This window comes from Periplaneta americana, chromosome 11 (genome assembly GCF_040183065.1).
Source record: "Periplaneta americana isolate PAMFEO1 chromosome 11, P.americana_PAMFEO1_priV1, whole genome shotgun sequence".
Lineage (NCBI taxonomy): Eukaryota > Metazoa > Arthropoda > Insecta > Blattodea > Blattidae > Periplaneta > Periplaneta americana.
Genome location: NC_091127.1, coordinates 118,019,971 through 118,044,308, shown reverse-complemented (window position 1 = coordinate 118,044,308; position 24,338 = coordinate 118,019,971). Strand labels below are relative to the sequence as shown.

The 24,338-nt window shown below is 35.9% G+C and overlaps 1 protein-coding gene across 1 annotated transcript in view; it reads right to left on the bottom strand.

Moving 5' to 3' along the window:
- Positions 1-24,338, bottom strand: part of LOC138709270 (nose resistant to fluoxetine protein 6-like) — a 135,136-nt gene that overhangs the window by 52,029 nt on the left and 58,769 nt on the right. The window contains exon 2 of the mRNA XM_069839928.1: positions 15,533-15,714. Coding sequence (XP_069696029.1) covers positions 15,533-15,714 — 182 coding nt within the window. The remainder of the gene's footprint in view (positions 1-15,532; positions 15,715-24,338) is intronic.

The following is a 24,338-nucleotide window of genomic DNA, read 5'->3' as shown; positions in this document are numbered from 1 at the left end:
AAAGAGACTTTCTGGATGGCATAAAATTTATTTTTCAATTCCAAAATTTCGCGACACACTCCATGGGTCTGCGCAACACACCTGTTGGGAACCCCTGCTCTACAGAGCATTACAGGTTATCTTATAAATCTGACAGACGACATTTATTTCTTAGTCGAAAAAGAAAGTCAGGTCTAGCATTCTTGAAGGATGAAGGAGATTGCCTTGACCGTTACGTAGGAACTCTGTGGACACATTTTAACTTCAAGTGCATTCTTTATTATTACTACTGACATAAACATTAATGTATGTAATTTGCCTGAGGAACTTCCAGAAAAGTCTCTATTTGAAAGCGTCATGGCCTAATAACCTTGTTCGCTGGGTGGACACTAACTGCAAGTCTAGCTAATTACTGCTTTTCTTTGTACAAAAACGTCTCCGCTGTTACTGTAATTAGAACACAGTCCACATACGTAACTTTGATTCCGCACTGTAATTAGGCCTACACCGGAATATCCGGAATCTCGAAAAATTGCTGCTATTTTCCAAATAAAACGCTAATTTATCTTAGGAAAATACAGAGTGTTTCCGGGCTGATGTTACAAACTTTCAGGGATGATGGGGAAGGGCACACGTATCAATTTGAGATAAGGAACCCTGGTCCGGAAATGACTGAGTCGAAAGTTATAAGCAAAAATAGTTGTGTGGAAATGGAATTCTAATTTGGCACCACGTGCCCTCCTTCCCTTAACCTTTGGAACAGTCGTGGAAAGATGGTATGGGCCGGATGTCTCCTACGTGGGTACTTGTCCCGATACAATCTGTGAGCTTGTCTACTGTTCCCATTGGCTCATCGGTATTCGAAAATCAGGTCTGCATATTCCACTCTCGTGTACTCCTCCATTTCTCTAGGACTGATCGACTGGACACTGCAACTTGTACACATACACTGCTGTCTACAGACGTGCATATCAGGACCGACCATGTCCGTTACACATTACGCTATCTGCATTGCTTTAGTACAGTTTCCTGTCCCCATCCCTCAGACAGCGCACTAAATGGAATACTGTAAGTAGACAACGTAAACAACGTCAGATGAATGCAGTATGTGTAAGATGTACAGATAAATACACACAAATAAGGTGTACAGAGGAATAAAATTATTCAATTTCCTTACAACTATTTTTGCTTGTAACTTTCGACTCAGTCATTTCCGGACCAGGATTCCTTATCTCAAATTGATAGATGTGCTCTTCCCCATCATCCCTGAAAGTTTGTAACACTAGCCCGGAAACACTCTGTATATACTTTAATTTCTTTTCATATGAGAGAACTATTACACATGGACTTTGGATTATGTTAAAGTCAAAAAATAAAATATAAATTTCTGAATACATTAAATAAAAGAAATTAAACAAAAACATGTCTAATTTCTATGTAACAGTCTTGTTCGTACACTTTGATTATTTATACTTTTGAAAAACAATTATTAATATCTTGTAGAATAACCTTTCGACTTTATTACTGCTTGGCATCTCCTTCTGCACGTATAATCGCCACACCTCTAGAAGCGTTATTTTGCTCTAAACTCCTAATTAAATGTTCTACAGCTGTTATAATGACCTATCTATTAGGGCGGAGTGAATCTATACATGAAATTGTTTTTTATCTGTTTTTTAAATGTAGTAGTTGCATCTATATTTTCACTTAACTTAAGAATGTGAAGAATATGGAGTTCCTATATTATTTAATGTTTGATGTGTCCCAAGGGGTTTGAAGTTTCTTAAAATTATAATTTTTTTGCCTCTTTGTATATTTGTTCTATTATTTTGTTTTTCATTAAATAGCTAATGAATTGCTGTAAAATCGAATATTTAAACTTTATTTGGAAGACTCTAAATTGGGGTTGCAGTATACAGTATTTTTGAGGGGATCCAGAGAGAGAAAATATGAAGGGCTCAGAGCCATAGTGGGCCAAGCGCCATTTATTAATTAAAAACTGAGAAAGCAAGGGTTAAAGTTAAGTGAATACCATAGTTTAATGAAGATTGACATATCATTTAGTTTTAATGTGTATACTTTGTATTATTGCTATATGTTTCCATTGAATTATGGTAATAACTTCATTTTAACCCTTGTTTTCTATGGTTTTAGTAAATGGTGCTTGCCCACTATGGTTCTGAACCCTTCATATACTGTACAATATTTTACGTAAAGTGTGACAAAAATTCTATTGCAGCCCATTTATTTTTTTTTTAGTTACAATTTATTATTGTTTTCTTTTTCATTTCTTTCTGAGTGGTAACTAAATCAACAGATTCAATTATCATTCTTATTTTTGTTCTTTGCTCTAGTAAAACATTCTTTCTTGTTTTGGAACACGGCGGTCTTTATCACAATTAGGCTTACAGTATTAGTCTTTTTTGCATTTGCAACTGCATATATCAAATAGTTTGGTTTGCAAATAGTTAATTTTGCAATGTTGTCATTTTAGTTATCGTCACTATGTTGTTTCTTACAAGGTTTCATTAAATTTGTGTATCGATCATGGTAAGCACGAATCAGTTGTAATATTCTTGTATGACTGGCTTTGGGAATTTATACCTTTGCCTGGATTTCCTTAGTTTTGATAGCAACTCTTTCTGAAATCTCTCCAACAGTAGATTCTTTTGATATGAAGTCAGATTTTGATTCTTTTTTGACCTATAGATAATATTTCATTACGTCATGATAAATAGATAATTGTGATGGGTTCAGCCCCTCTGGCATTGCGAATAGAGTATAGGTCAGATTTCTTGTATTAATTAGAGATATTCTGATTTAAATACCCTGAAACATAAGAAGAATGGATTTCCATTAATTTTATTATATTAATTATATCATACCTAAGAGTTTTGTGATTATTCCCAATTTTCTTATAAATTGAGGTTTCTGCGACACTTCAAGATAAAACAACAGGAGACCAAAATTATTCAGTCTTTTAACATGTATTTTTTAAACGTTCCTGGTATCATGTTCAGATTAAGTCGCTGGAGAATGTTCTCTCGTTAAAAATCTGAACCTTAAAATTTTGTGAAAATTTCAAAATATGATGCTCTTGGGGCAACTCTAAATATTAATCTAGAGAAAATATATTTTGTATTGTTCTTTTGATATCACACCACAACTTTTCCCTGGTATTACATTTTGATTCCATAAACTTCATATTTTTACTCCACCCTGTCTATTACTAAAGTGTACCCCTCTCAGTGGTTCTTTTATCTTAGGGGAAAGTCGTAGTCGCAGGGACTCGTATCCGAAAAATACGGAGGATGCTGCAGATTAACCAGTTCCGCCGGTTAAGTAAATTAACGATCTAGCAGCCACGTGACAACGAGTACTATTTCGAAGCACAATTGGGTGGCACTCAAGAATTTTCGACGCCTTCGGTCATTGATGGCTGTAAATGGTGTTCTAAAAAGCGACTTAATATGTAGCATCCACGAGCATTTCAATTGAAACACAATGAGTGATTAATACATTTTCATAATCATATGCAATAATAAACATAACTTTGAATGGGTCCTGCTCTTATCTACATTTCTTGGCCTTAGAGCGTTGCATGTAATTCTTATTATTACAGGGTTATTTCCGATCTCTGATAACGAAATTTAATGACGTCATGTGCGTCAGGAATCACACCGACAGCTAAATTGCGGCAAGAGGTGACAGACCAGTAGTGAGTGATTTCATAATCAGAGTGCACGGTGTATCACAGTAGCAATGCCCAAGAAAATCGAGCCTTTTTGGGAGGGGTACATAACAACTCTTTCCGATGCCAAGTACAGTTACGTGAAAATCATAGGAGCCTGTAAAAAACGTAGTTTCGTTATTTCCAAGAAAGGCATCTTGTGTGTACCTAATAAGACTGGCAAAGCTCGGATGGGATTAATTCCAGAGTGGAAAAAGCAAGCAAATCTACCCCCCGTCACAAGTCACCGCAAGCCACGAGATGATACAAATTAATTCCATGCGAGCTTTATTTATCTTACTAAGTACACAGAACATGGCTTTCTTGGAAATAACGAAACTTCGTTTATTGCAGTCTTCTTTTATTTTAATTTAACTGTACTTGGCATTGGAAAGGGTTGTTATGTACCCCTCCCAAAAAGGCTCGATTTTCTTGGGAATTTCTGCTGTGAGTCGCCCTGCACTCTGACTATGAGATCACTCACTACTGGTCTATCACCTCGCACCACAGTTCAGCTGTCGTGACTCCTGTCGCACATGATGTCATTCAAATTCGTTATCAGAGATCGGAAACAACCCTGTACAATCACTGTCTATAAGTGATACATATTACCTGTTATTTTATAAATAACACACATACCAGGCACCACTCCATCTCATACTACCAGCTTTCATTAGTCACCGCTAGGAGAGCTGAATAATAACGGTCGATGTTGCCACTAATTTTCGACTGACTTATGGATGTATTTTGGTTGTGTTAAATTTAAAACTAACATGTGGTGGAACTTTGAAATAAAAAGAAAAGTCCATTATTTGATGGTCAGAAAATGTGTCCGTTCTTGAGTTATCTTTCATAAAAACTGTCTCAGCTCCTCTGTCAATCTTGTACAGTGACATCAAAAACTTTTCCCTTACATTTTTATTGTACCTTGTTTCTTGACTATATCATGCAGGCGCGTGCTTATAAACCGAGGTAACCGTCGGAACGATCTCGCTGTGCTGTGTGCAGTCTGAAGGGGCACAACATTCAGTTGCTGTGTGTCTATTGCCAACCTAACATAGAGTGGTATAGTCTGTTTCGAAGACATGCTTGCTTTTTTATGCAACAGATAGCTTTTCTTTTTGAAGCATATTTCAAGGATGGAGATTGAAGACTGTGAAGAACAGTTTGTTTCTCGTTTTCCTGATTATGCAGGCTAACCACTGAAAACTTACGCAGATGTCGTAATAATTTGGTTAGTAAATTTATAGAAACCGTATGCACAGAACGGGAAAGGTATGTTGGAAAGGCTACAAAACAAACACAAGATTTAGTTGCAAATGTAAAAGAAAAAATGCCGAATATTTCTCGTAAGTTCTTAAAGAGATTGGCTGCAGAAATGGGCATTTCTTGCGAAATTCTTAAATTAATTCTCGATTTTTAAATGAAGAGTCCACTGCAAGAATGATGGCTGTCATTTGGAATACATTTTGCAGGAGAAGAAATTGAAAGTTTGAAATGTTCAGCGCTCAAAGCTTAACTGAGATTTTCCGATCATTACTGCAAAATGACTCTCTATGTACATTCTATATGTCTTAAGCTATGCATTGACAATCTTGGTTCATTTTCGACAAGAAAGTGACATCCATCATTCTTGCAGTGGACTCTTCAAATCTAAATCTCGGGAGATTCATTTTGATTGTTTATGTAATTATGCTGAACTTTTATTTCATATTCACATGTCGGTTTTAGGCACATAGTTTTTTCGGTTTCTCCAGACGTAAGTATTTGTGGATTTTGCTAACATAAAATAAAATGTGTTTTGTTGATTTCTTAATGGCTCACTGTATCACAGCATTTTTATTCCAATATTAGCGACATACCTTTTGCTCATCGTATACTTTCATCATACCTACGGCCGCATGCTGCATACCTGCACAAACAGCACTCAACGAGCGCGCACGCTCCTTCGGAGCGGGAGAGCCGTGTTTACCGCTCGCCGAAACGGAGAGGAAGATACGTCAGAATGACATAGACTTACTATAGGTAGAGGAGAGGGAAACGACCACACAGATATCTAGTGGAGTGCAGTGTGTAGGTCTATTCTCAGTAACTGTTTCACGTTGCTTACCTACTGCTACAGTACAGTATGGAGGAATCTAAGGGTGCTATTCATAGACATTTCGCTACGAGCGTACTAAGCTAGCCCCGGCTATCTACTGGTTACTAGTACAGAATTCAAATCATATCCTATCGCTAACACTGGTTTATGAATACGAAAAATGCTGATAATCCACCGAAAACCCGCGCTAAAAATGTCTATGAATATGGCCCTAAAAGACGGAACATAACTTTTAACGACTTACAGCTCGAACTTATTGATCTTCAATGTGACCTAAGGGCTAAAGATCGTTTGAATACTACTACTAGCTTGGTTGAGTTTTACAAGACTAAACATTAGCAATAATATCCACGACTACACAGGCTGGCTGTGAAAATGATTGCTATGTTTCGCTCAACATTTATAGGCTATTTTTGAGCAACTGTTTTCTATAATCAACTTTAATAAAGGCAGACATCGAACATCTGTAATTGATGTTTCATTACGATCAGTAGGCTACTGTTCCTTTCAGCTGCCAACAGCATAAAACCTCATTTTGATGTACTGATAAATAAAAATATAACAAAATGATATTGTACATTGAAGCAGCTATAGAATTTCTATTATTTCTGTAAAATAAATATTTATTAATTAATTAATAATAGTCCAAGATAGTTTTGCAAACACTGAACGGGAATTCATTTCATAAGCACTCGTAATAGTAATTGCTTTTGTGTACATTTTGTACGAGATCACCCCTTCTTCCAGTCCACCCTTATACAGAGCGCAGCTAATATCTGCATTCCGCTCATGAGCTGCGAGCCGGCTCGGAGAGTGGAAATCTTGTGCAGGCCTGCTCTATCCACATGCAGATGGACAGTATTCGCTATGCTAAGGAGTGACACTGCATAGGTACAATAAGGACATACTGTAGTTAAAAATGCAAGGAAAAGGTTTTTGATGTCACTGTACAACTTTATTGATATGCATACTAAAGGGAAGCTAGACAGAAAATAGGTTCATTGCAATATTAAAGAATTTATACCCCCAATAGATAAATGAGGACAAATCATCTATAACTCAAGGGAGATGAAACAAGATTTCTACTTTTAGTTTCAATAGCAGAACTAATCGAAATGGAGCTTACTTTCTGTAATTAACTTTACCCTTGTTCCCCTTTTGTGTTTATTTACAACCGTGGTGACGCGGTTAAGTTGCTGGTACAACTAGTTCATTGCAGCAATACAATGGACACTAAATCTTGACTTTATGCAACGCTGAAAGCATGTCTCTTCTGCTTTATTACAGCTTTCTTATTTAACACAGCGCTGCACAGCGACAGTTCGAGAGATTAATTACAGTCATCATATGCCGGAGTTTGTCACGAAAGGCGTCTAGGTTCAAGCTGAAGCTAATAATTATCATAATTTAATGCCAGAGAAATGAAATTGGCTTTCGTTATATTGATCTCAAGATTTCTAGACTTTTTATGGTATTTTTATGTTAGGTGGGGCTATATGGTGCATATATTCAAACCAGTGGCGGACGGTGGGTTTGAAAGTTGAGAAGACCAAGACGTGACTGATGAGAGTTTGGATTATACTACTACTAATAATAATAATAATAATAATAATAATAATAATAATAATAATAAAAGCCGTAAATCCCCAGTGGGGCAAGGCCTTCTGCTTGGGCAGGGATGGCTCGAGTCTTGACCATCAAAAGAGCCGACCTGATGGTCTATTTACATTCCTAGCTTTTTTTTGTCCACAATTTCACTAGCCCTGGTTGTTGCTGCCGCCCAAAGTTGGTTGACTGCGTCCTTTCACCGTGCTCTTTGGCGTCCTATTCTGCTCCACAGTCCTCCTAGCTGCAACTTGAACTCGTCCCCCCATCTGGTTTTCGGTCGTCCACGGTTTCTCCAGCCAATTCTTGGATCCGACAGTGTCGCCGTGTGTGCCCATCTGGTAGGTTGCATTCGTACCACGTGTCCTCCCCAGCGCCATTTCATCCAATTAGCTAGTGTGACCACGTCCTCTACGCCGCTTCGTCGCCGTACTTCTTCGTTTCTGATTCTGTCCTTCAGGCTTATTCCGAGTATTTTCCTTTCCATTCTTCTTTGACATCTTCCTAACTTTAATGCCTGTTTCTTTGTGAGTGACCAGGATTGCGCCCCTTATAGAAGTACAGGTGCAATGCAGCTGTTGAAGATCTGCCTCTTGTTTTGCAATTTCTGGCTCTTGTCCAATAGGATGGACAGACCCCAAAACTTTTTCCATGCTGATGCTATTCGTCTATCGATTTCTTTATCCATGCTGTTCTGAAATGATATGGTCTGGCCAAGGTAAATGTATTGCATGACAAATTCGATGTTCGCATTGTTGACGATCATCTGCCCTTCTGCGTCGTTAGTAAGTACTTTGGTTTTGCTGGTGTTCATTGTTAGGCCTACTGCCATGCTTTCTTCTCATAAATCGTTCAGCATCTCTTCCAATCGTTTCCTGGATCTGGCGTACATGTATTAAAATAGAAGGCATGTAACGTACCTCATTACCAAGCGCACAATTTATAGGTTTTAAGAAACTGAAATTAGGTTTTCCAATCTATGTTTCAGGATTTTTTTAAGGATTGTAAATCCTATGTTTAGGAATTTATATGATTTTACGGGGATACTGTTAATATATTACAATACTCTTAGAGTTACATTCAAATATCCGTTATTATAGGCCTAACATTATAAATCTAAAAAGTAGCCTGATGATTCACATGGTGATGATGGAATGTTTTATGGAACTATTTACCAATATTAATACATATCAATAGTCCATTATGTTTACAACACTGTATCTTTATTAAATTATTACACCCGCAAACCACTCATTTAAGTAGTGCTCCTGATATGATTTATTTATCCTTAGGATATTTTAAGTTCTAACCTACGAATTAGATCTTTTTAGGTCATATTAAATTTAAGAATCTTACTCGTTGCTACATAAAACGAATAAGAAAAGCAATATTTCGAGAGTAACAAGATAGCAACAAAAGTGATTCGAACCTAAGAACCCGGGGCTTGCTCATTAGTGTTACATAGTCTAATTTTACAGCAAATTCACTTGACGATCCTCTTTCTTTGCAAACCGATCAATTAGGTCACATCATACTGAACAACTGCTATTAGAAGAAGCTAGAGACAAATCTGCATTTCTTTCTAAATTCTCGATATATTTAATATACTGTACAAATAAATATATCTCGTAACATAAAAGAAAAAAATAACAGGTACACCCGCAAACGAGAGAAAAATCTACTAACATAAAAGAAAACTTTTACGCAGGGAGAGAAAACTAACAACACGTGACTAAATTTTCTAAAATTAAGAAGATAGAAAGATAGAGAACTTCCCAATACAGCCGAAATCAGCTGTGACTATAAGCAGTACAGTTGTCAGCGGTAGGTAGGACGTCTCCAAATTCGGCTCCCCTCGCGCGTTCTAGTTAAGTTCAAATACTCCGCTAACCAGCTATCTTATTGGTTGAACTGCTGTTGTCATGGTTACCGGGGAGCAGAGTGATGTAGATGCCTCCTCTCTCCCGCTCTCGCATAGACACTGCAGGCTGCTAGATGTCGACTATACAGGTTACAGAGCTATCTGTTATTTTATGGTACGAATTATTTGCACTATCTACAGTACAGCGAGCGGGCATCACCAGCTAGATGTGGTCGACTTGACGTAACTTACATCTTAGTCGTAGTGAATAGTAAAATTAATATAAAAGGAAAAATGTTCGTCATTTGCTATAACTAATCTGTGATCTTAATTTAGCTGGAATATACTATCATATTGTGTTCTGGTCAATATTAGGGGAGGCACGGCCTCCTTTGGCTCCCCTGAAAATTCGTCGCTGGCCCAAACCCTCGTTAGCTTTGTGTAAACCGATATACAGAGTTTCGCCGATATGTGAAATATACCTCCCAACTACACAGTGCCGTCGACCAAGTAAATCGGTTTGATTTGACTTGGCTTGAATTCGTAGTATAATATATCTGCAGAAAATCAAGAGAGAAATCATGCTGAATGTGTCAGATTCAGTAGATCTATAACCCTGAAAAACAAGATTGGGATGACCAAAAACATAATGTCGGAGACAATAGTTCTTAGGCTTCGAAATAGACGATTCTTTCTTCTTATTCTTATTCTTCCTTCTCTTCGTCGACATTTCTGCTCTCAGGAGCTCGCCGTTTTCAGACTTCACAGATCTCGGTCATTCCAATTACCAGGTACCAGGTCCCTTTCATCCATGGCTGTGTTCATGTATACTTTCCACTGCAAAGTCGGCCTACCTCTTCTCCTTTTCATTGCTAGGGACCATTTTATAATTTTCTTTGGCCATCTATATTGCGGTAGGCGTTGGATATGTCCGTACTAGAGTTGAACAAAACTAACTACCGCTCTCGCTTGCTGTGTTCGCCGCATTTGTCTTTCGAGTCTCGGCTCGTCATTCTCGAAATAGCGTTTGGTCGGCATGGAAAGATTTCGTAACTCTGAATAACATACATGATTGAAATAAATAACATAAATGTTTAAATGAGACAAAAAGACCAAACAGAACAGTACCTTAGTTATCAAAATGTTCTGGTTCTATTATATGATATTATCTATGGTTATATAAATAAATAAAAACAATTATCAAATAAATTTGAATTTCCAAGAAACATAAAACATGATACTAATATCTTTTTACTTGAAATTGCACACTTGATCTTAAACATATATGAAAAGAAAATCCCTAGCCTTTTAATAAGGGCCTAGTAATTAAATAAAGACTGGGGAACAGATTATTATACACTGAAAGGTAGAGATGTTTCAAATAGGCTACTTGATTGTTTGTACACACACACACACACACACACACACACACATATATATATATATATATATATATATATATATATATATATATATATAAAACAGTTGCCAAAGTAGATAAAACTACTGACTTCGGGAGGTGATCAATATCAAGTCTCGGAAGACTCACAACCAGTTTTCACGTCAAGGACGCGACATAATACAACATTGCAGGCTTTGCGGGCGCTGTTAGTCTCGTTTTCTCGATCGTTCTTCATCTGTAGTCCATATTACTTCAGTGCTCTATTTTCTGATGTTTTGGATATTGAACATATAACCCCCATTCTTGTCCAAATTGATCATTTCGTATTCTGCCTCTTCATGTTAGTTGCAAACATCTCCTCATGTAGTCATTTCAACAACTCTATTGTTTGTCTTTAGTCTTTTAAGAGGCCACATTTCTACTCTATATAGCATGATATTTTCCACAATATTATGGAATATTCTCTTTTTTGTTTCTTGCCTAATATTTTTGTTTTATAGTATCCCATGAAGTGTTTTCGTTGCTTGCTTGCCCATTGTAATTCTATTTTCCACATCTTTACCACATTTACCCCACACAACTTATTATTATCTCGAGATATTTAAAGTTGTTACATGGTTTTATTTCAGAATCTAGTGTAATTCTTTCTAAAACAAAATGAATACCATTTTCATCAACATTACTCTGCCTTGAACAATATTAAAAGTAAATCAACCGGTAATTAGTAATACCAATACAATACATAATTTGTCACCTATGCCACGTCTTGAGTTAAATATTTAGATATTAGACCAATGTTTAAAATAGGACAAGCATGTCTCCTTTCTGTGTAACAGATTGCGTAAAGCAATCCACAAATGTTCTATTCTACGTTTTCATTTACCTGTTTACTGTATGTCTTACGAACAGTGTACTTAGCTCTGTTTCAATTTGTAATTCAGTACGTATATTAGCTTGGAGAGGATTGACAAAATCGACAGTAATCTTTAATTTTGCTTCAGAAAAGAATTATCAAAATTTATCTATACTTATAAACCTTTAGATTACTCAATGAAATAATTTTTTCAGGAATTTGGTATATAAAGTCTAAAACAAATTTATAAACAAATATTGCTGATTTACTTCCATACGTCCACACCTATGGAGTAACGGTTAGCGCGTCTAGCCGCGAAAATAGGTGGCCCGAGTTCGATTTCCGGTCGGGGCAAGTTACCTGGTTGAGGTTTATTCCGGGGTTTTCTCTCAATCCAATATGAGCAAATGCTGAGTAACTTTCGGTGCTGGACCCCGGACTCATTTCATCGGCATTATCACCTTCATTTCATTCGGACGCTAAATAACCTAAGATGTTGATACAGCGTCGTAAAATAACCTACTAAAAATAAAAAAAATTACTTCCATAAAAAGCAAAATAAATTTAAAATTCATTCCCTTAATTACCGGTTCTTACTTACAAATGGCGTTTAAGCAATCCGGAGGTTCATTCCCGCATTCACATAAGCCCGCCATCAGTCTCTATCCTGAGCAAGATTAATCCAGTCCCTAGCATCATATTCCACCTTCCTCAAATCCGTTTTAATTTTTTCCCCCATCTATATCTCAGACTCCCTAGAGGTCTTTTTTCCTTCATGTCTTCCAACTAACACACTATATGCATTTCTGGATTCACCCATACGTGCTACATGTCCTGCCCATAGCAAACGTCTGGATTTAATGTCTCTAATTATGTTAGGTGAAGAATACAGTCAGTGCAGTTCTACGTTGTGTAACTTTCTCCATTATCTTGTAACTTCATCCCTTTTAGCCCCAAATACTTTCCTAAGAACCTTATTCTCAAATACCTTTAATCGCTGTTCATCTCTCAAAGTGATAGTCCAAGTTTCACAGCCATATAGAAGACCCTGTAATATAACTGTTGTATCATTTCTTACTTTCAGCTTTATTGAGAGCAGATTGGATGATAAGATTCTGAACTGAATAATAGGACATTTTCTATATTTATTCTGCGTTTAATTTCCTCTCGAGTGTCATTTATTGTTGCTGTTGCTCCAAGGTACTTGAATTTTTCCACCTTTCCAAGGGATAAATTTCCAATTTTTATTCTTATTCCGAGGCTTATGTTGGGGTTTCGTAACAAGCTCTTTTTTACGGTGATATGTTGTTAGCCCTTCGCCCAACCCCCAGCTGGAGGACCAATCTCCTATTATTACTTAAAATGAAGCATTAACGTTCAGAAACTTTAACTTTTACGTACCGTAAACATGAACTAAATTAATAAAAAATACGAGCAGTAGCGGCTGATGGTAAAAATAATGAGTGTGCTGTAAGCTCTATAGCGGCCTATTGTATGCACTTATATGCATTCATCGTAATTTGAGACTCGCCTAGTGGCGAAATATGAAGTCCATACGACGTTCCTTCCTACTGCAGAACTTGTCAATTACCCTGGTGTTAAACCCCTCCATCTTGGACATCATACTCTTTTTTAATGAAGTATTGCAAGAGCAGTGAGGCGATCCTGGGACATAGTGTTCCTTAAAAACGTTTTTAAGCGTTTCAAGCAAGAAAAACATCTTTCTGGCTCAGCAGTGGTCATTGGTGTTGTAACCAAAATATTTCGTTACTTCACAGAATGGAACCTGTAAATTGTTAGAGACTACATATATTATAACAATTTAACAGCCATCTACTGTACATTTCAGAAGTCGGGGCTTCCGTATAGAACTCCAAGTTGTGTCTTTAACACTCTTTTGTTCAGTATAGTATAGCTGTTGAAAGCAACTTCAAGTTCATGTTCAGGAAAATTATGCGAAAAATTGTAAAAAATGTTGCTGTTTAACAATTTTGTTGCGTCTATGTAGCTTAAAGACTGGAAACGGTGAGTAGCATCCTGAATTATACGGACATATATTTCATTGGCTTCAATTTTCTGGGATTCCATTTTCCATCGCTTGCTGGCTGATTCAGGAGGAACCTCAAACAGGTAGATGGCAGCAGCTGTCGAATACTTTAATTACCAAATACATTGTAAATAGTTCAGAGTTTTTCCCACAGTTTAGTATATACAGTCACGAAGCTTGAGTTGTTCAGGGTACTAGAAACAATAGACTGTGCAGGTACTATTTCGCATTGTCTGTGATAAGGCGATAGTAGCGATCCTAGTGGTTAGCAACTATCTATGGATGCATATTTTCTACGTATTGTGCTTCGTGACTATATACTAGACCATGGTCGTCAGCACTCGCTGAAATGGGTAAAGGGTAAGCGGAGCCGTCCCGTGTGCCTCGTCGTGCAGCAGGAAGAGATAGAGAGCATACCCGCTAGCAGGTACTGATGCATCATAATGTTCTCCGCGGGTAAAAAACGCTAGCCCCAGGGTGCTCTGTGCTGATGATCGTTGTACTAGACTGTGGTTCTTCCACAAACAAGCATTCTTTCGTTACGCTTTACTTTTGTAATCTCCAAGCTGTGTCGTGCTGAAGCTGACTACATCACTTTCCCGCGTAAAAATAGCCAATCAGTGATTTCAGCTTCGCACATGCGCATAATTATTTTCTGCGTTCTCATGTGGAGTTCTGAGTAGCACAACGAACCCCTTGAGGCACCGAAGAGCGAAGACTAAACACTCTACAACGCGTCATGAACATAATCACGCCTATATCTTGTCTCTTGAATGTATATTATGCTTTAATCCATTCTCATTTAATGTATATGTCATTTATTTGGGGATATAATAAGAAAACTGCTTTGAGACCTTTACAAATTATTCAAAATAGAGCTTTAAGAAATTTATTGGGTTTTCATTATTTGACTTCAGTTAAATATCTATATCAATTTTCTTTCGTTCTACCAGTTGAATCAATTATCAAATTAGGTGCTGCTATTTTCATGTACAAAGTAATTAACAATTTAATACATAGTAATATTATATTTCAGTTTAATAAAGATATACATACTTATTTAACAAGACAAAAAGACAATATATATTTTTCTCAGCATAGCTCAGTAACTTATGGAACGAAAGGACTTAACCATTTTTAATAACAACTTTTAACCAACTTCCTTTAGAATATAGACTTTTACCAAATTGCCGGTGTTTTAAGAATTGTTTAAAAATACGTTTTTGGGAAGATAATTTATTTTAATTCTCAGTTGATTTATTTATTTTATGGTTTCAAACTTTTTCTTCTTTGTGCCCAAAACTTTGTTATCTTACTATTTGTTCTTACTTTCCTTTCTTTTTTTCATAAATTCTTGTGTTATTGTTTGTTTTTCTCAGACTATAGTTTCATGACTTTTCAATTACATTGTATAATGTATGTACGGTATGTGTTCTTGTTTGGCCCCTACATATGAGTTATACTCGTTGGGGCATACTCAATAAATTAAAAAAAAAATTGTCAAATGACAGATCAAATACTATGGTATTACAAATACATTATTTGAGAAAAAATTATCATTGTGCTGTAGCACTGTAGCACATAATGACGGGCCGCCCCTGAATACGAGTAAGCCTATATTAGTTAACTATCCTAATTCTTATAAATTCTTTTAAAGGTGCAAATACAGGACTAAATTATAAATTCTTAAACTTCGACGTGTTCACCAGCTGTTCATAAAGAAACTGGCACTCTCTTACAACAGTTGGCGAGGGTAGAAAGTTAGTTTGCGCATGCTTACAAAGCCCTAGCACGCTAGTTTTCTCTTTCTCGCGGCAAAGGACTTGGAATGCAGATCTTCAGCGGTAGAACTATATTGTATTCCTACCATGCACATACTGTGTAAGACGGGCGTATTTCGACAAATGTGTAAGACTTTTTCTCTAGGTTTCATTTAAATAGTAACAAAGTTTACCTTGGGTGTAAATTTCGACGACAGAGCCACTTTCAGCCTCACCACGTTGAAGCCCACTTTGAAAGGAGGAGGATCTGGGTTCGTGTCCCGTAACTCCAGTTCTGCACACAACGAATATGAGCCAAGCCAAAAGTCGTTGCCGAAGAAGAACTGAGAAGCATAGCGGCCACTTGCGTCCGTCACTGGAAACAGAAAACAGATTATCAATTAGAACTGCGTAAACTTTTGTAGGAAATGTGATAATAATTCTGTGGCCGGGAGGAAAAAGGTCTTGGGTAAAAATTTCATGCTTTTCAGGAATGCAGTAGAAAGATTGAAATTGGTGTCAATCACAGAGTTTTTTTTAATTAAAAAGTTTTTCCTGGATATTATTTGTTTATATTTCTTCTAAAATAGATAATGTTGCTCATTTAACAATTTTCTTGATTATTTCCAAAAATAGCCGCACTTAAGCTCTTTTAAGACTAGGAGCCAGACTGAGTAGAAGGGAATATTAAACATAGACCTTTTTCATGTCAAAATAAATGAGAAATGTAAATTATTAGGAATACAAAATGGGTCTTAAACAATTATAGGACTGTTTACCCTGGTGCTTAAAGTTTTAAAAGGAAAGGGCATCAGTATGTGATAAAATGGCTAAAATACAAATTACACCTTTTTAATAGGGAAGCATGGAAAGTAAACATGTGATGGTTTGTAAGGAATAAAGTATTAAATATACTTAAGTCCTTTATTCTGTGTGTGCTCAATTCAGAAAGTACTTAGGACGCTCTATAAATCCAGTCAGGAGTCTTATTTGACTTTAGCAGTTTTACCAGATTATAGAGAATTGTTTCCGCTTTCAGAATATATAAAAATCTTATTTTCACAAAAAAATTGACTTAAGACCATTTTCCTCCCGGCCACAGAATTGTAGCTTCTCAAACTGTATATAAATTTTGAAAATTAAATATAGACTATTCAATCATACGCAGATGTGATAATTAAGTCTGCCTAATCTTACACAGAAATTGCGAGATTTATATCTAACAAAATGCATACAAAACTGTGTGTGTGTTTTTCCAATGCCTACCCACTTCACTTGCGTGATTCGGGTTCGGCATACTCCGGATAGATGGCAGAACTGTGACCCATTTTCAAATTGCACACCACTTCGGCGGGCCACGTGCATACAAAACTGTGAGATTAAGATTTGTCTAATTCATATAGACTCTTGAAAATTATATTTACTAAATATTTAGTGTATACATCTTGATTACACAAGTTTTAACACTATATCGCTTCGTAATATGTATTATATAGCTTTCGCATATTAAAATAATATTATAGTACTTTACCTGTTTGACTAGTTACAGCCTATACTGGGCCATCTTTAGAACTCAAGAAGATGGCCCATAACAGACTGAAACTAGTCAACCCGATGATATAATATTTAACACGCGAAAGCTATATAAGTTTAATACATATTTCGAAGAAATATTTAGTATTCATTGCTACATTCAATAAAAATAAATACATATTATGGACGTAGCGTACACTCGTTTGAGCAAGCTCGTGTTCGGGAGCAGTTTCTATTTTGTACTAAATGAAACATAACAAAGTTTCAATAAAATTATAAAACCAGTACAATTATTACAAAATAGGGATAATTACGAAAATAAAAGTAGAGAATCAAGTCAAGAACAGAACATAAGTTGGAATGAATGTATAATATATAGAAATTAATAAAAATAAAAAAGAAAGTAGGAATGTGAATACTAAATAAGTTGTTTATTTTTTCCTTAAATTTATTAAAGTCAAAATTACCTAGGTCAGGATTTATCAAAATGGAGTTGTATAACCATTACCAGTAACTCCGACTGTAATTTTATTTATGAATTTATTTATTTATTTATTTGATTTTTTGTTTGTTTATTTATTTATTTGACTTTTGTTTATTTGTTTATTTGTTTATTTATTTATTTATTTATTTATTTATTTATTTATTTATTTATTTATTTATTTATTTATTTATTTATATTGGCAGAGTTGTTGAGACCATAAGGCCTTTTCTTCTACTCAACCTGTATAAGAACAATAGCAAATATGAAAATGGCAGCAATGCAGGAACAATACAAAACTAATAATAATAGTAATAATAAAATAATATTAATAATAATGATAATAATTTCACACCTGTAGAGTAACGGTTAGCGTGTCTGGCCGCGAAATCAGGTGGCCTGGGTTCGATTTGTGGTCGGGGCAAGTTACCCGGTTGAGGTTTTTTCCGTGTACTCTTCATATGTACATACTGTACGTAGTACCACTGTTAATTGTGAAAATTACAGTTGCCTAGTTTGGTAACAGTTATGGTTGTTTATGATTTAAAATATGTTAGAAGTACCGGTAAGACTAAAATTGTATAAATTGTATGAACATCATGAGAATTAAAACTACCTAATATAGAGAAATTATTGAAATAAGTGAGATAAACTTAGTACTTACAGAATAATACAGGGCAATTACAAATGATTCATCAGGTTTTAAGTCAAATATTTGCGAAAAATATGGATGCAATATGTTTGCGCTAATTATGAATCGAAAGAAAACCTCTCAAAATTTACTTTTCCATTGTTCTAACTCTGGCGCGTGTAGACAGACGGCAGCACGAGCAGTTTTCAAACTGGTGTTTATGAGAGTATTCCGAATCTCAGCGCTGAGCAATCTGATGGCATCACGGTGTTCCGAATTTCAACGATGACGTCACTGATGCTCCACCGGTTTCGCACCGGTTCCATCAGCTTGCAGAGGTGGTGGCAGTCTCCATCAGTGAATCTGATTGGTTCTTGTATAGGGCGGGAATTAGCAGACGAATGGCATCGTGCACTAGTGTCATGGCGGCGTGTTCTGCTGTATTGTTTGTTTGTTTTTTTTTTATGTTTAATTTTTAATTTGTAATTACACTTGTATCTTGCATGTGTTTCTGCTTTATCTCTTTTTTCATGTTATGTGCAATTCTGTGTTTCTTTTAAACAAATCTGTACTGTCTATTGTAATTGGGGCTTTGCCCTGTTATAGACTTAAATATATAAATAAATAAATGAGCACAACGTAAAAACAATATGTTAATGGCTTATGAGCAAACATGTCAACGGACCAGTTATTACTACCGGTTCAAGAAATAAATTGTTTATGCTCTCTTTTCTTTGAACGAGATGACAGTACGGAAATTTCGCAAAATCTTGCTAGCGTAGCACAGACAACTTGTACAGCCGCCATGACAGCCATCGAACCTTCCAGCAGTTTTTTTTTCCTATTTCGCTCCAGCGTGATGTCATTGTTGTCCGATGAGATTCGGAATACGCTGTATGCAACAGAAAGCGTTCGCGGCAGTCTTGCCAACTTGGGGTTTTTCCCCCCAAATTTAGGGGAAAACACTTTTCCAGGAGCAGGTTTGGGGGGATAACAATTTTACAGAGATTTTCAGAGGAAATATAAATTTTAGAGGGTTTTTTGGGTGTTTTTGTAAACTACGTCATAAGGATTTATTTTTAAAATTAATTACAGTGAAACTACTGTGTTGTGTAATTGAACAATGAATATCATGATCATAATCCTCTCTTCGGCCATTATCGCATCTTGCAAGCATGTTTTTTCACTTGCTGTATTTATTACTCCTGTTATATTATGAAGCTCTCTCCCGCTCGTAGTCGCGTTGCACACGTTTTCTCCTTGTCTTGCTTAAGTCATGGCCTACACAACAATAGTGTCTGCAGTAAAATACAGTTAAACAATTTCCCCAATCTAAATTTATGCTTTTGATATAATGATTTCCATTTCTTTTATATTCTACTTACATGTTTTCTTAATTAGATTTCATTTTATACTAAATATTATACGCAACAAATGCCAGTCACGTGAGCTATGAATAACATTTTTAGTTTGAAACTAATTGTCCGCTTGCTCGAGTAAAAGTCAGTACAGAGCAAGATGAAAGTGTTGCGGACTTTCAGTGTACTGTGGCAATACTTGCAACATGCAACACAATGTTCTCCCGATGCATCAGGAGCCAACCAGATCGTACTGCGAGGACGAATTATGAGAAATTAAAAGACTATTCTGTTCTACTGCATGTCAATGTGTATGATGTGTGATATGTTTTTTCTATTTAATTGTGTACGTATGTGTAATCAAATCATCACTACATAATTTTATTCTATGCATAGACATTTCGCTAGCCCGCGCTACGAGCGTGCTAAACTAGCCCCTGCTATCGAGTGATTACTTTTACAGGATTCATATCATATCGTTAACACTGGTTTATGAATACGAAAAATGTTAGTTCGCTGATCACCCACCGGAAACCCGCGCTAAGAATGTCTATGAATAAGGCCCTTAATCTTTTAGTGCTTTGATTTTTATTCTATTTGTAAATTTAATATTAATTATAATTGTATTCTTCATATTGTAGTTGTAATCCCTTAGTAGAAGGGAAGAGAAGGCCTAATGGCCTTATCTCTACCAGGTTAAATATATACACTAATGCTGCTGGAACGTTTTCCACGTCACTTGCGATACTTTAAAGCCGCCTCCATGCTTCTTTAACACAATAATTCCAGTAGCAAGAAATATGTCATGCCATTTCTTTAAGCTTTTAGGAGTCGGTGTATCTCGGTTAAACACTCGCTACAGATGGGGAAAAAATAACGTAACGGTTATTTTGGAACAGTTCCTTGCTTGTATCTGTTCCAAAATGTAACGGCACCTTGGAATACTACCACAGTCTAGTATATACAGTCACGAAGCTTGATACTTACTAAATATGCAAACATAGACAGTTGAAATATACATCCATAGATAGTTGCTCACCACTAGGGTCGCTACTATCGCCTCATCACAGACTCTTTCCCTAGCAGACCATAAAATGTATTATACTTTTGATATCGTGTTCTTTTGAAAAACTTTACACCTTCTTTCCACTATTGAAATATGAAATACATGAGGTTTATATATTATTTTCATAAAATATATATTATATTCTATAAACTCACCTTCCTGGATCTTTCGGAAGAAGGATAAGTCTAACCTATTTTCTTACAATTTATAGTACTACAAACGCCCCCTTCTCCCATATTATTATTCAAATTATTGTATTTTAGCCATTTACATTTATTACAACCGATAACGAACATTTCACAGTTTACATAGCTTTTCACAAAAATGCGAAATACGACACAGTCAATGCTTTTTCGATCTAGACCAGGCCGTAATGTTTGTTCGGGTTTTCTATTTCAGTGTACGGAGCTCAGTGAGATATTATATTGTAACTTTAATGCTTATCATTGCTAAGCTTTATTTAGTGTAATGTGTCCATAAGTCTCTTTTCTACTTAATTATGTTTATTACTATTTTTCAGTTCATATTTGTATACCGGTATGTACTTTTTCTGTATGTGATTTGATCCTGGTTGAGTGGAAGAAAAGGCCTGATGGCCTTAACTCTGCCAGGGAAAATAAAACTATTATTATTATTATTATTATTATTATTATTATTATTATTAAGTTCCGTTTACTTCTTGTTGCATAATATATTGCAGAAATAATTACAAAACTGTGTTATTTTAATGTGAAGAAAATGTTACACGTTAACATAATCTGTTCGCGTTAACATTTCAAGTTTAGAATGGAAGCTATTTTGAGGTTTAATAAAAAAGAATTTATATTGTGATTTCAATTTAGCACATCTACCTTCCTTAATTTTAGACAAAACATTTACCATACCACTCCTATGAAATTAGTGTACGTACCATTGTGTTACTTCGTCTCTTAAGTAGTAGATAAATACAATAATTCAGTACTCAATTGTAGTATTAAAATACAAGCAAACTGAATGTCCGGGGTATCATATATTACATTACGCTTAATTATAATGTACGATTGCGAATTTAGGAATATAAGTTAAATATAGTAAACATAACCTATAATTTTCATATGAATGGCAAGGCATTGGAGATCACTAAAATTAGACAGAAAGGGGCAACTGGTACAGTAAACATAACCTATAATTTCAACATATCTAAATATCCGTGCGGTGCAATTGAAAATTATTGAATCGTGCATAAATGAATGTACAAGAATTCCGCAATATTTAATCGAAATAAAGGCAGGTATTACACATACGAACAACGTAATTTTCACACCATAAATAATATTACATCTTAACTCGCAAGTGAATTATGTCTGAAGTGTCTCATAATCATTATTTTAAATTTTATTAATGGAATTACACTACATTTTAGAGAAACATATGTTACTGTTTATGCATTCCAACTAATTTATATGGTTGAAACGCCGTCCTTCGTGGTCGGGTTAAGCGAGTTACATGGTCTGCCTTACGGCCTGTATTAGATCACGATGGCTGTGGCACAGTCTATTGTTCCTAGTACTCACAGCGCTCCAAGTGGCTAGCAACTATCGTGAGATTTGCAAAAAATCATCCCAAGCTTCGTGACTGTATGTAGTATACTGTGATTCTACGTTCCAAAATAACGCTAGTACGAAATACTTGCTGTTACAAAATACATTGGATGGCCTCAAACATTTGAGGCATAAGTTAAATATATGTCGTAAGTATAATGATACCACGATAAAGTATCGGGTGGGCTCGGATCCCACGAGCCCATATAAGTTGGCGCCACTGCTTGAAAGCAGAATTGGGGATCCTTTCGTCGCACTGAAAGAAATGTTGGAATCTAAAGTGAAAGATAAAAAATAAAGATATGAAGAGCCTCATTAAAAAATGTACACATTATCTTGAAACTAATGTTACTGAGTATAGAATTCTATCAAACAATTATTAGCATAATGCCTGTATTAGAGTATAGTAACTACATTGTGAATTTTATCAAGGGAGGTGAAAATATATAGGTTATGTTTTATTTACAAATATTTTACAATTTTAGTTTCATTACCAGTTCTTGAAATTAAACTAAATTCTGTTGAAACATGGCTATGTCGAAGATTTTTATTTACAAAAATACAACGGTAAATTTTCATATTTCATTACAATGAGATTATTACCCTTCATGTCGGTATTAATATGAATTTTAGCACGATCGAAATGATTATAGCTTTTATTTACTATTTTTTTAAGAAATTGAACACTACTGTAGACTTGAGCTGAGCGAAGAGAAAGAATAGGTTAGGTTTTATTTACAATTGGAATCCACTTCGATTTCGTGACCAATAAAATTTACAAATAATTTAAAATTGCATTACATTTGCTGCTTCGAACAAACCTGATCTACGAATTCAATTTGGTATTAGAAAACATTTCTTTTCCACGAAGTCACATCTCGGCTCACTATGACATCATACTGCATCACATGACATACAGGGGAGTATGTGATCATTTAGCTTCCTAAATACCACTGTTATATTACTAGTCGTACGTGCATGTTTCAAAATACCACTGTTACATTACATATTAGTAGTACGTACCTGTTCCAAAATACTACTGTTCCACCAGATACTAGTCAACCGTGCGGTTCCAAGATACAACTGTGCACCTTGTAGTTACACACAAGTTACATATGGTACTGTTATTTCGGAACTGTTATTTGGTACCTAGTATTTTGAAGGAACTGGAATAGTTGGTACCGTTACGAGAAAATAACTTTCCCCATCTCTAACACTCGCTCAATCTTCTTTGCACAGTAGTGGTAAAAAAAACAGGACCAACCCTTGTAGCTGTTTCAGAGTCACAGATTCAAATTTTGGTAGTCAGAAAACACACCCATCTTGTATAATTAATTGTAACAATGAAATTTATTGTATTTGTTCGATTCTTACCGTCTTTTGTTTCCTTCAGTGCCTCAAACTTACAGACGAAAAAACTTTGAGAGTTTTATTTTCATCTGGCATCAATATTACGTTGTACCGCGCCATGGCATCGCGGTCTGAGGCATCCTGCCTAGGACTCGCGTTACGGAATGCGCGCTGTATCGGGCCCTCATGGAGGAAGAAATTTTCTCATGAAATTTCAGCCAGTGTATGGGACCGGTGCCCACCCAGCATCGTGATGCACTTGGGGAGCTACGATAGGTAGCGAAATCCAGTTGGGAATGCCAGTTATAACGGCTGGGGGGATCATCGTGCTAACCACACGATACCTCCATTCTGGTTGGATGATCGTTCACCTCTGCTTCGGCATGTGGGCGTCAGGCCGGCAGCCGGCTGGTCGGTCTAGGCTCTTCATGGGCTGTAGCGCCACGGATTATTATTATTATTATTATTATTATTATTATTATTATTATTATTATTATTATTATTATTATTATTATTATTATTATTACTATTACTATTATCAATATTACATTTCTACCTCTATTCGGCAAAGATAACTGCGCATTTTTACATTAAATAGCAGTACATACCTCTGGCTTGACTATCCATATTGAAATTACCACAGTTTGACACAATACACAGCACAGGATTCTTTTGTATCAGCTACAAGGGTCGGTCCGGTATTTTTGCCACTACTGTACAATAACAGTGGATTTTAACTCAGCAAACCAGAGCATTGTAAGTCCCGTCGCTCTAATTTCCGGCAGCCAATCTCGTTGCAGGTCGGCTACATTTAAACGTGTGCGCCTTGTGATTCGCTGATGATGACGTTATACATTTCCTACGGCTCGATAAATACTTAAAATAATAGCCCTCCATTTTGGCTCTTTCGTTGGCGTTTGCAGAAAGCACACGAGGACATTATTTGCCGCTCAATTATTTCCTCAATTACAGTGCGTTTGATTTATTATCATAGGAGCTAC